The 12723-nt window shown below is 47.7% G+C and overlaps 1 protein-coding gene and 1 long non-coding RNA gene across 3 annotated transcripts in view; one reads left to right on the top strand and one right to left on the bottom strand.

The window, feature by feature from the left end:
• LOC123652120 overlaps positions 1 to 5480 on the top strand; it is a 38187-nt gene extending 32707 nt beyond the window's left edge. The window contains exons 3-4 of one of the 2 annotated variants that reach the window (XR_006741231.1): positions 3051 to 3283; positions 5281 to 5480. This is a non-coding gene — a long non-coding RNA (uncharacterized LOC123652120). Of the gene's footprint in view, positions 1 to 748; positions 1041 to 3050; positions 3284 to 5280 lie in introns of those variants that run through there. The other variant, XR_006741232.1, reaches the window with a different exon arrangement.
• Positions 5481 to 6655: 1175 nt separating this feature from the next.
• LOC118716683 (PRAME family member 12-like) lies at positions 6656 to 8657 on the bottom strand. The gene is made up of 3 exons (XM_036434242.2): positions 8636 to 8657; positions 7558 to 8354; positions 6656 to 7464 (listed from the first exon to the last, which is right to left on the bottom strand). Exons 1-3 carry the CDS (start codon positions 8655 to 8657, stop codon positions 6739 to 6741), a joined length of 1545 nt encoding a protein of 514 aa, XP_036290135.1. The 3' UTR covers positions 6656 to 6738.
• Positions 8658 to 12723: the final 4066 nt, after the last annotated feature.

Genomic DNA, 12723 nt, shown 5'->3' with positions numbered 1-12723 from the left:
CCTTGTGTTCTGGAAAAAATAGAGTCACAGAATAATTAAAATAAATGTCAACTAATGAGAACCAGAAACGATGACCAATGGAAATACTGAAAACAGTTGGATCCAGCAGGTCAAAACTTTATGGAAAATGAACACTGGATTGTGGCAGCCTGCTCCTGAGGCTGCCTGTGGTCTTTGCACTGGTTGAAGGATCACTGGTGGGAGCAGCAGGGAGCTCTTTTCTCCAGAATACACTCCTGTTTAAATATTCTTTCAACTCCATTAGCTGCAAGCCTTCTTTACTGTGTCTTTTCACCTGGCTTTCATTTCTCTCCTCTATATACTGGAGTCCCCGCCTTTCTGCTGGATCCCACGATCTTGACACAGCTCCTCCCTTATTCAGCCAGACATAGACACTCCACCACCCCCTACTTTGCAAAGCGGGTGGCTGAGGTACAGAGTTCCCCTAGGACTCGGTTAACCTGGTGTGGGAATGAACCCGACGCTCTGACCTGCATGAGGCAGTGTTTAATGGCTAGCAAAACCCATTTCCTCTTCCGAGGCATCAGGATAGGATACATTTCCCCAGCTTTCCTCATAGTCAGTTTGAGCCTCATGACTGAATTCTTGCCAATGGAACATGCGCAGAAATGATGACCACTAGTGCCTTTCATGTGGTAATGTACACACCCATCACTTGCAGGGTTGGATTCAGTAGGTCTCAGGTGGGGCCCATGTTTCAACCAGCTCTCTACTGTTGGTTTCATAGACAACCCTTCAAATGTGAAGAACGTCCACCGATTCCAGCCCAGCCATAAAGTGCCTATGCAGACTTCCTCAATCTCTCGACCATATCTGCACAGCTAGAAGCAAAGCACTCAGGATGCAGAGGTGCTTGAAGGATGGAAGGGAACTGGGTTCCTGCTTCATTGACCAGAGGAGCTCTGCTCTGAGGATCTGCCTAACTTATAAGAGTTGGTGAGAAGAGCGAAAGTAACCTTCCATTGTGTTAAGTCCTGAATTTCAGGACTTAACTTATTACTGCAGCATGCCTGACTCTAATTCTCCCTCTTATCAATTGCCTTGTCTGACTCTTTAGTTGACTTATGATTTTAAATTAACTTAGCAAACGTATGAAACACCAACATTGGAACAGGCATAATTCTAGGTGCTGGAGAATGTGTAGATGAAAGAGGTGGAATTCTTTTCCAAAGGATTTGGGAAGGGAGATAAGAAATGAAATCAAATAATAAATCCACAAATTTGCACTATACCATGGCCTAATGAATCCTGCTTCCTGAGCTTAGAAGAGGGAGATGGGAATCCCAGTTGTGGACATCAGGAACATGGTTGTACTGACATTGGCCTTGAAAGATGGGTAAGGTTTGAATGTGTAACAGAATAGAGAATTGCATATCAGGGCAACTAAAGAATAAATAGCAAAAGGCACACAGAGGAGTGTAAGCTTGTCATTGGAGTCCAGTGTAGGATGAAGGATGGAAGTAAAGAAATATACAATGGAAATGAAGGTCAGGTTTATATCAGGAATACTTTGAATGGCAGTCAAAGGAGCTTGGATTTTATCCTAAGAATGGTGGGGTGTGCAGGGTACAGGGAGGAGGGAAGTAGGAGCAGAAGGCACTGGAGCCTCCCTCCCCACGCTACCTGCCCCTCTCCCCCCCTCCCGCCCCCCCCCCGGGTCCCCATACACACACCTCCAGGGACCGCTTGCAATGATTCGGGTATGATTGCTGAAGCCTGAAAATGCTGAGCATTAAGATGAAAAAAGACAGGGAAATCTCTTCAATACATTTTAAGAAAAATGGGGTAGCACCTTCTCCACCCTTGCCCCCTTTTTAGAAATGAGGAAGCTGTGACTCAGAAAGGTTCTGTTTTGCTCAAAACATTAAGGGAGTCAGGCCTTGGGCATCCAGTTTCTCATTTCAGGCCGATATTCTTTCCCACTATTGCCAGGTGAGCCTGCATTGAATCTCAGTACGGCATAACTCACACTTTACAACTTGGCCACCTTTGCGAATTTTAATTTAAATACTTTGAGTCACCTCAGTGGGGAAATCTATTGGAACTCTGTTTTCCTATGACCTGCCAATAGCAAGTTTAAGACTCACTTTAACAAACTACGTTACACTCCAAAGGGACTTCAACCCAATTGCTGCTACTTTTTGGGGTCTGTGCCAGACCTAGGGGAGAGGGTTTAGGAATGGATTTATACCCCTGTGAGGGTTCCCTTTGGGGAAGAGTCCTATAGATGAATACATCTTGTTTGGGTGGCAGATCATGCCCAGGGACAACTGTGGAAAGATGCTCTTTCTGATGGACCTGCAGGATCAAACTGTCTTGAGGTGGCAAAAGGGAAGGCTTCTTACAAATGATAGACAATTTGTTTGCCTCCTCTGCCTGCCACTTCCTAGTCATATGATGTAGAACAAATGTTTTAACATCCCAGAATCAAGGTTTCTGTGGTCTGAAATGGGGATGGCAATTATCGGCCAGGATAGTATAAGGATTCTAGAGATACCAGAGATGAAGTTCTGGGCACAGTGTAAGGTCCCATCCAAGTTCATGCTGCTATCCCAGCCCTCAGGTGTACTAACAAGAGTAATGTTAGTTGCTTTAATAAACAAATCTGAATGTTTCAGTGGCTTCAATATAATAAAACCTCTCACTCACCCATCTATCTATGTGGGTATTCCTGGTCCCCAGCAAGCCTTCCCTATGGTGAGTCAAGGACCCATGACTCCTACCTGTGGCTTCTTTCTCTCTAGGATAAAAAAGAGGGTGGAGAAGGCATTCCTTGGCCACGAGCGAGACACATCACTTCCGCTCGATTGGTGAGAAGTGTCACATGACCACCACAGAAGCAAGGGTGATGGGAAATGGGAGCACTGACATGGCACCCTGTGTGCCAGTGACAATTGGATGCTATGGAAGGGGAGTGGAAATCTCTGCCCAACGTGGGGCAATACTGAGGTGGTATTGGGCTCGGAACCAGGCGGTTGGATTTATAGTGGTGAAAACAACACTTCAGATTCACATTTCTTTCCTCTCAGCTTTTTCTAGAGCTCTGGCAGATCCTGCCCCATGTGGAACCTGGGCTCTGAGCAAGAAAACATCTGTGGTTGGAAATAGGGGCTGGTGATTCAAGCCTGTGTGGGACGTGGAGAGGATGCCCTGAGCCCTTTGCTCAACAAACAGCTCTCTCCTGCGAGGAGGAGAGAGGCCATCTGTCTGACTGCTTTGACACTTTTACCCAGTGACCTTCAGGGCTGCAGACACCTTCCCGGTAAGTTGGAGTGAGCTGGGCACACACTGTCCTTGGTTTGACCATCATTGACTCACTAAAGGTCTGGGTGAGAAGGCAAAAGTAGACAAACAGGCACCGAGGGCTTTGCCACCCCAGCCCTGTGCCATGTAACTAGACCTGTGTCTGCTTCAGAGCCAGCAGCTGAGCCTGGACGTGGGTGGGAATCGGAGCCTTGATTGCTAATGCCAGAGCCTGTGACTGTGGAGGACTGTGTTCAAAGGGGGCATGGTGCCCACAGCCAGGGCACCGGGTGAGGCAGGATGGTGGGCAGAGGAGAATACAGCTTTGGAACAACACACAACTGTTTTCTACCACTTACTAAGCTTTGTGACCTTGAATAAAAGTCACTTATTCTTTCTATGGCTCAGTTTCCCTTTCTGTAAAATTGGCATAATGCTATGGACCTCAAATGCTTTAGGACAGTGCCAGCACATAGCCATGTTTTTCTCCTCTGCCTGCCATTTCCTAGCCATTTGATGTGGAACAGTTCCTTCCATGTAAAGGAGAGGAATCTGGTATCACTTCGAGGTCATTAATGTGGATACTAGTCAAGTGCCACCATTTTTTGAGCTCGTACATGTCTTAGTCCTCACAGGAACTGTGAAATATAGCATTCTTCCCATGTGTAGATTTGGACACAGGTCCCACCATGGAATCAGGAAGGAATGCTGCTAGATGTGGAGATCTGTAGCTCTACTGGCATGACACAGCCAAGAAGGGAGTTGCCCAAAGGCAGCAAGGATGCTGGGCCGATGAAGACAAAGGCTGTCTATCCACCTCAGGCGCACTGGGAAGGAGTGCACCCGCTCCTGGTTCGTCCTTATGTCTCTAAGTCAGTGTTAGTCCTAAGACAGTTGTTGCCAACATCCCTAATGTGAACGCTGTTGGTTTAGAAATAGTACACACAGCTTTGGGCAAAGCAGAATAACATGCAGGAGAAGGGAAGAGCTGGTGCTGAGCTGGGCACCTCTGAACTGTCACTGGCTGTGTCTGTCCCTTTGCTTAGCACAGATGGGACTCAGGACAAAATCTCCCTCAAGAGGTGGGGCTGGGGGGGGGTGTAAGAAGAGGAGGGGTATATGACCTCCCTCACTCTACTTGCTTTTCAATCAGTGTGCACATCAGGATAGATATTATGTGAGATGTGTACTCCATGTGTTTTGAATGCCCTGCTTAGTTGTTTTTTTGTGTGTTTTTTCCCCCCAAACTTTGCAAAAACAATAACAATAGCCAATCTCCCAAAGCCAAGCCAATATCACATGAGTAGTTTTTCTGTTTGATGAGCTTTAAGCTTGCCGGCTCTTTCTGGGAAAAGACTTGTTGGTTATGTAGCTTGACGTTGAGAGGGTCAGGACCACCTCTGCACTCGGACAAGGGAACGCCTGCATCGCTTCTCTGTCTGCCCTCGTCCATCCTTGGCAGCAGCAGGAACTGGGTCTCCTGCGCTTCCCGTAGTTGTCCCATTTGTTTCACAAATGCTTGCTAACACCTGGGAAACAGGCTGTGTTTGGGGACGAAATCCACACGTGAGCCAGATGTGAGCTGTCCTTCAATTCTCACTTTGCCCCTTCACGTCCTCCATCCTCCCACCTGCCTCCGTGCTCCCCCCCCCCCCCCCCCCCCCCCCCCCCCGCCAGTGCAGTGCAGAGAAGAGAAGGCTCCCAGCACCTCTTCACTGAAGATTCCTAAGGGGCGATGGAGGACGAGATGGCTTCGCACATCCTGGAGCAAACAATTTACAACATTCTCTTGAACTCTTTCCATCTCTCAGAGTTGGTTCTGGGACATGGCTATTGCCAGGGTCATGGTTTCCTGCTTTCCCTTTCCCCAGGCTTTCTGATCCCAGTTTGCTCCATCCCAGTTCCCAATAATCTCCCTCTCCCGCCCATGTTCAGCCCTCTCTTTTTTTTATTTTTAATTTTTGCCTTTGAAATTGTCTTTATTTCTCACCATTCCTTTAAAATCATCCATCCCAGGATTCAGCGGCCAGGCCCCGAGCAGCCGGGTCGGGTGCGGCCAGGCCCGGAGCAGCAGCTGCCAGGCTGGGAGCGGCCTGGCCCGGAGTGGTCGGGCCCAGAGCAACTGGGCCCAGAGCAGCCGGGTCAGGTGCGGCCAGGCCCGGAGCAGCAGCAGCCACACCCGAAGCAGCCAGGTCGGGAGCGGCAGTGGCCAGACAAGGAGCAGCTGGTTGTGGAACGGACCAGAGCAACAGAGGCCAGGCCCGGAGCAGCCAGGCCCGGAACAGCTCGCTCCTTGCCTGCCTCCGCCCCAAGGCTGCCTCTCAGACATGGCTGGAAACTTTTGGAGGAACTTGAGGGTCTGCTGAATCAAATGAGGAAGGCTTAGATCTGGATGTGTTGAGTTAGTATAGCGCTGGGGTGTTGATCTGTCAGTGCCTTGTGTGGGGCCTGGATGAGGTTGGTTGATCTATTTGGAAATGTCTTTTGTGTGGGGTGTATCATTGGGCATGTGGAGGTGTTACTGATTTGAGAAAATGCTAAGTAACTGATTTACTATCTGAAAAATTTAAAGTTCTGAAAGTTTAAGGTCTCTTGCCAAAAAGAGGTTTTAAAGCTAACACCTTAATTTTAATGGAGAAAGGGAATGACAAGCCCTTCCTACCCAGAACAGGTAATCCAATTCCAACCAGCAGCTATGTTTAAACAATGTGTCCATTTACACTTAAATGGCTACACCTTTTGATAGCCTAAGGGCAAGTTTACATGTAAACAAGTTTGCTCTCAATTCCCAGGGCAGGAAAAAAAAACAAAAAAAACAAGGTTTAAAATTATTAGATTTTAAAATTTATTCCTAGAAGTAAAAAGTTTATTAATTAAAAAACAACAACAACAACAAAAGGAGATTGAAAAACCTGATGAACAATAATAGCGGTTCATTGTAGTAGAGTCAGTGATATGGGAGGGGAGTGGACTGACTGTTCTGGGGGGGTGGGGAAGGGAGGGAGGAAGAGACTGTACATTAACTGTGCACCTATGGATGAGGACAATGGGGGATGGGGAAGGGGGCAGAGGGTGGGGTGGGAACCTGGTGGAGGGGGGAAGAAATGAGGAACCTTTGTCATAATATGAACAATAAAGATTGATTAAAAATAAATAAATAAATAAATAAAATAAAATCATCCATCCCAGGATTCACTCCCACACAAGAAGCTCAAGCCCCAATTCTGTCCCCTCCCCACGCAAATGAGATTCATGTTTCTGATTGTAGGACACATTGCCTTTGAGGTTCCATGAACTCCCCGTCCTTTGCCCCTGCAATCCTGTTTCCTGGCTGTGTCCCTCCCTTTTCCTATTCACACTGAGCATGAAATTGAAACCCCATTCCAAGTTTCAGCTTCCAAAGGCCCAGAAAGAAGCCTTTGCTGGGTGCACCCACTGAGCAGGGTCCATACAGGGCACAGCATGGGCTCCCAGTCATGAAAATTCAACGTCATAAAACTCGATGGAGTCCCTGTCGGTGGCAAGCTTGATGGTCCTGGGCTGTCCTAACTCCCTCAGAATCCCCTTCAGCTCAGCCCGGACCAGGGCGAGTCTGTCCTGGTCGACAGTGTCCTGGGCCGTGTAACACTCCTGGGGGACTGGGTAATGCTCAATTTCTAAGCTGCGCAGCCCGGCTGTGTGGTGCAGCAGCTTCTCCATTGTGGCCACAGAGAGGTGGTTCTTTATGATGGTGAACTCTCTCAGCTGGTGACAGTGGCTCAGGACAGGCAGGATGGCTTCCACTTGAGAGTCCACCATGGCACAGTTCTCGAGGTGCAGTACCTGGAGGGTGGGTGCCAATGCCTCCAGCAGAGATCGGAGGGGCTCAGGACTAAAATCAGCGAGGCTGGCACAATACAGACGCAGGGACTTCAGCTGCCTGAGTTTCGGGCACTGGAACAGGTGTTCCAGGTCTGAATGGGTAAGGGGCCCGCAATGTTTTATGATGAGTATTTCCAAGGGGAACTGCAGGCAACTGAGCATCTGGTGCAGACGTCCTTGGAGGAAGGAGAGGGAATCCAGGACCAGCTCGCGGAGGTGCAGTGGGCTGAGCATCTGAGAGAAAAACTGGGAAAAGGATATCTGTTCCTCCTGCTCCTCCCCCGCCCACTCCTCTTCCCAATCCATTTCCTCTTCCTCCTCCAAATCCTGCTCCTCATCATCCTCCCAATCCTGCTCCTCATCATCCTCCCAATCCTGCTCCTCATCATCCTCCCAATCCATTTCCTCTTCCTCCTCCCAATCCAGCTCATCTTCCTCCTCCTCCCCCTCTTCACCCAGCACTTGGATGTGGAAGAGATAGAGTTTCTGCAGGTTCTTCATCTGCCCAATATAAAGAGCAAACATCTCCAGGGTGGTCAGGTGCCAGGTGCAGTTCAGTTTCACCTGCTGGATACAGTCCAGCTGCACCACATCCAGGAACTTCCTCGCCCTGTGGAAGAGCACTCCAGCAACCCACAGCTTCCTGCAGCACAGGTGTAGCAGCTCTTTCCTCTGCTGGGCCCATTGGATGACGTACATGGAAACCTTTGTCCTGTTGTTTATATTGAAGTTAAGGTCTAGGAACACCTCCATGGGAGCTAAAGGGTGCTCCATGTTGGGGCTGGACCTGTGCTCAGTCACTGGAAAAATCGATGAGTATTCCTGGATGTTGTCTCCACACCATATTGTCCAGAAGTCGGAATCCATGTACCTTAAATCCAGCACCCGCAGTTTGCACCTCCTGGGGCGAACCTCCTGGGCAAGCAGAACGTCAAGCCCATTCAACACGGCTTTTAAGACATCGACAGGAGGTAGATCATTCAGGCTCCCCAGAGGGAGGACAGCGAAGGGCCAGGCTTTTGTGATCGCAGTCAGGACTGAATAGTGTCTACCAAGGTAGGCCTGCAAGAACAGCTGCGGGAAGAGCTCAGCGGGCAGGTACTCCAGAGCTGCGATGGCCGAGGCCTGGTCCTTCACCAGGCTCTCTGCTGCCAGCTGCAAGAGTGTGGGTGGGGCGCGCATGCTCATTCTCAAGGTGCTCCAAAGGAATCCTGCTGTGACTGGCTTGGCTGGGGCTCAGATCTCAGGCCTGGTGGAGGACCAGTGCACTGACTGCAGAGTTGGAAGCCTCTGCAGCCCTCTCTCTTTTATGAAGTAAAACGACTCATCTCTGCCTCAACTTTGACCTCTAATCTTGTTTATGCCAATGGCATCATAAGGCCCAGAAGATGAAAGGCTTCTCCTTATAAACGATAGCGATCTGCTAGCTCTCAGGCTCCATTTAGACCAGAACATGAACTGGGAGACCCTGCCCAGGATGCTGGTTAGGAATGGAAATTCCTGGACCTACCCCAGACGAACAGAAGCGCCATTTCTTTAAAGGAAAAGTGGTGGTCCTCAGCTCTAGCTGCCTACAAGCATCACGTGGAGAACATTCTTTTTAATGGCCCCCAAGTGATTTAAATACGCAGCCAGCATTTCCAATCACTGGAGTACAGGTAGCTGCATTGATGACAGGCAACACAAGTAACTTACATGCAGCTTGTATGCAGGAATTCAGAGGAGAAAAGGTAAGTTCCCTTTAGGGCTGTGGAAGGGAAGCAAGAAAGAAGCTTCCCAGAGAAGGGGAGTGGTGCTTGAAGAGCACCTGGGGGAATGGGAGGGTAGGGGGGTTATGATTGGTTGTGAACAAACAGAGGGAGAGCAGCTGGTCCAAATCACCGCTGATATTTAAAACAAGCTCATGGTGGGGCAGCTCAACGTGGAGAGTAGAGCCTACTGGGGGCAGCACAGCCATTTGCAGGAAAACCTCTCTGCTGCCTGCCCAGCCCTCCGACGCCAGGTCTTCCCGCCCAGGAGATGAGCAGCGATGCCCAGTACAGTCTCACAGGAGCGTTGGCATTTTCCTGAGCGTTCTGCCCCACGGGTGCTGTAAGTCATGAAAATATTCCAGAAATGCCAATATTTAAACACCCAAATTCCTTCTCCAAAGGTCACCTCTCCCACTGGAAAGTGGCACCAGGTCTACGGTCGACCAGTGTGCCAGTTGGGTGTAGACATTGAGGTTTGCATTTCTAAGGTGGCAAATGCCATTAGCTCTCCCAGGGGCCCAGCCCAGCTGCAGTGCCCATCAGGTCATGGAGGCCGGTGGATACAATCAGTCATGGTCACCGTGGGGACAGGCCACGCACCGCCTTCCTCCACTCAGCGCCTGTTTGTTTAACTAACAGCAGTGAGAGTCGCCATTAAGGGCTGTTAACACTCCAAAACACTGTTTGTTGAGCCTGCCAAAGCGATGAGTGTTGACTCGGAGCACACTCTCCAGCTCAGTGTTCGCCTCTTCCCAACTCTGAGTTTACAACTCAAGTGTTTTATTTCCCAACCATGTGAGTGAATCACACAGGCCTGTTCCACCGAGGAAAGGAAACGGGGATTGCAGGAGACATGCGATGAATGAGGGAGTGCTTACACCAAGCACACCCCCTCTTCACATGAGAAAACATACCCCCTCTTCAACATGAACTGGCTTTCTGAGGAGCTGGCTTGTTTACTCTGACTCCACATGTGTATGTGCGTGGACATTGCCAATTACTGGGCTGAGGGGACCTCTCTGCTGGTGAAGTAAAGAAACACACAAACATTAAACAAATATTTCCGCTGCATCTGTGAGCTGCCTGCCTACCTACCGACCACATTCTTGTGCCTTGACATTAAATAGTTGCTTATGGCCAAAGCCAGTTTGGCTCAGTGGTGGAGCATCGGTCTGCGAACTGAGGGGTCCCGGGTTCGATTCTGGTCAAGGGCACATCTCCGGTGGGGGGTGTGCAAGAGGCAGCTGGTTGATGTTTCTCTCTCATTGACGTTTCTGGCTCTCTATCTCTCTCCCTTCCTCTCTGTAAAAAATCAATAAAATATATTAAAAAAAAAAAAAGTTGCTTATAACCCTCTGTGGGACTCTGGGACCCAAATGACAGACTCTTGAATCTTTTCAGAGCCCCAGAGTCAAAGCTGGGGAGAGGGCTTTAGGAGATGGTAATAGTCATATATACCATCATTTATTGTCCAAATAGAACCTTTTAAGAGTGAGAGGCTGTGCTATTGATAATCACACCAGGACTACAGGTGTTGGCTGGGTCATTTGGTCTTCTCACTAATAAACCATCCATTATGTTTATTGAGCTCCTACTATATGCTAGGACAGAGGTTGGCAAACTGCAGGTTGAGAGCCACATTTGGTTCTTTGGCCCCTTGAGTGTGGCTCTTCCACAAAATACCACGGCCTGGGCGAGTATGTTTCGAAGAAGTGGCATTAGAAGAAGTTTAAGTTTAAAAAACTTGGTTCTCAAAAGAAATTTCAATCATTGTACTGTTGATATTTGGCTCTGTTGACTAATGAGTTTGCTGACCACTGTGGTAGGAATTTAACTCCTTAATTAATTATTCTATTTAATCCTTAGGAATGTTATTACCATTTTTAAAAAATCTTTATTGTTGCAAGTATTACATATACCCCCCTTTTCCCTCCATTGACTTCTGCTAGCCCCCCATTTTGTTTCCCCCCAAGGCCTTCACCACTCTATTGTCGGTGACCATGGGTTATGCATACATACATGCATACAAGTTATTTGGTTGATCTCTTCCCACTCACCCTCCCCTACCTTCCTTCTGATGTTCCACAGTCTGTTTTGTGTTTCTGGAACAAAATAGATCCAGAAACACAGTGCTTCTGTGCTTCTGGATCTATTTTGTTCATTAGATTCCACATATGAGTAAGATTATGTGATACTTATCTTTCTCTGATTGGCTTATTTCACTTAATATAATGCTCTCCAGGTCCATCCAAGCTGTTGCAAATGGTAAGAGTTCCTTCTTTTTTACAATTGTGTTGTATTCCTTTGTGAAAATGTACCACAACTTTTTAATCTGCTGATGGGCACCTGGGCTGTTTCCAAATCTTAGCTATGGTAAATTGTGCTGCTTTGAACATAGGGGTGTATATATCCTTTCTGATTGGTGTTTCTGACTTCTTAGGATATAGTCCTAGAAGGGGTATCAGTGGGTCAAATAGGAGTTTCCATTTTTAAATTTTTTAAAAAAGAAACTCCATACTCTTTTCCACAGTGGCTGCACCAGTCTGCATTCCCACCAGCAGTGTTGTAGGGTTCCCTTTTCTCCACATCCTCGCCAGCACTTGTTTATTGATTTGCTGATGATTGCCATTCTGACAGGTATGGGATGGTATCTCATTGTTGTTTTGAATTGCATCTCTCAAATGATTAGTGACTGAGCATGTTTTCATATGTCTCTTGGCCTTCTGAATGTCCACTTTGGAGAAGTGATTATTTAGGTCCTTTGCTAATTTTTTTGATTGGATTGTTTGTCTTTTGTTGAGTTGTATGAGTTCCCTGTATATTTTGGAGATTAACCCCTTATTGGATGTATCATTGGCAAATATGTTCTTTCATGCAGTTGGCTGTCTTGTCATTTTGTTGATGGTTTCTTTCGCTGTGCAGAAGCCTTTTTATTTTGATGTAGTCCCATTTGTTATTCCCATTTTATAGATGAAATGAGGACTCAAGGAGTAACTGGGATAAAATGATTGGTCTATGCAAGCATGAAAAACCCTGCTGAGAGCAGACAAGGAAGGGCTTGGACTGAGGTCTGAATCATTCCAGAGTGCACTCTCTGCACTGTACAGTATAGTGTCTCCTCCTGTAATTAAATGTTTTCTTTTTAGAAGCTGGTTCTAAGGAGACCTAGGCCAGTGGTCGGCAAACTGCAGCTCAAGAGCCACATGTGGCTCGCAAGCCTTGGTTTGCCGCTCTGTTGACTAATGAGTTTGCTGACCACTGGGATAGGGGCTTAATCACAAGGAACAACAGGCTGTAATTATTGGAATCGAGAGTCTAGGTCAGTGTTTGGCAAACTCATTAGTCAACAGTTTGCTGACCACTGGCCTACGCTGCTAGTTAGCTGCCACATGCCCTCCTGAAGCCAAGGAGGAGACCAAGGAAGGAAGCAACAGAAAGAGCCTCTCCCTCTTTATGGTTAGTATGTTGGCCAACTGGATGCAATTCCATTTAATGGAGGAAGGGGCTGCTTCTATTGCTTGTAAGAAAGAAAACCAAGAAAGATGGAGAAGAGAAAGGAGAAAGGATGAGGAGGAAGAAAAAAAGGAAAGAAGGAAGGAAGGAATGGAGAAAGAAGGGAAGGAGGACCACTGTTCTGAAATGGAAACTCCTTGTTTTGAAAAGAAAAAGCTGGGCTCCAGAGAGGGCACCTGACCCAGTGTCACAGAGCAAATCACAAACAGGAAGTAATGATCTGGAGATTACAGTCTTTACATATTCAACCCATGTTCCTGTTGACACACTTCGCTGTGTGGCTAGCATAAGAATAAGTTAGGAAGACGTGTTGCTGCTTAAAGCTATGTCCATA

The sequence above is a fragment of the Pipistrellus kuhlii genome, unplaced genomic scaffold (assembly GCF_014108245.1).
Source record: "Pipistrellus kuhlii isolate mPipKuh1 unplaced genomic scaffold, mPipKuh1.p scaffold_m20_p_12, whole genome shotgun sequence".
Lineage (NCBI taxonomy): Eukaryota > Metazoa > Chordata > Mammalia > Chiroptera > Vespertilionidae > Pipistrellus > Pipistrellus kuhlii.
Note: the sequence above shows the minus strand (reverse complement) of the source record. Positions and strands in the feature narration are given on the sequence as shown.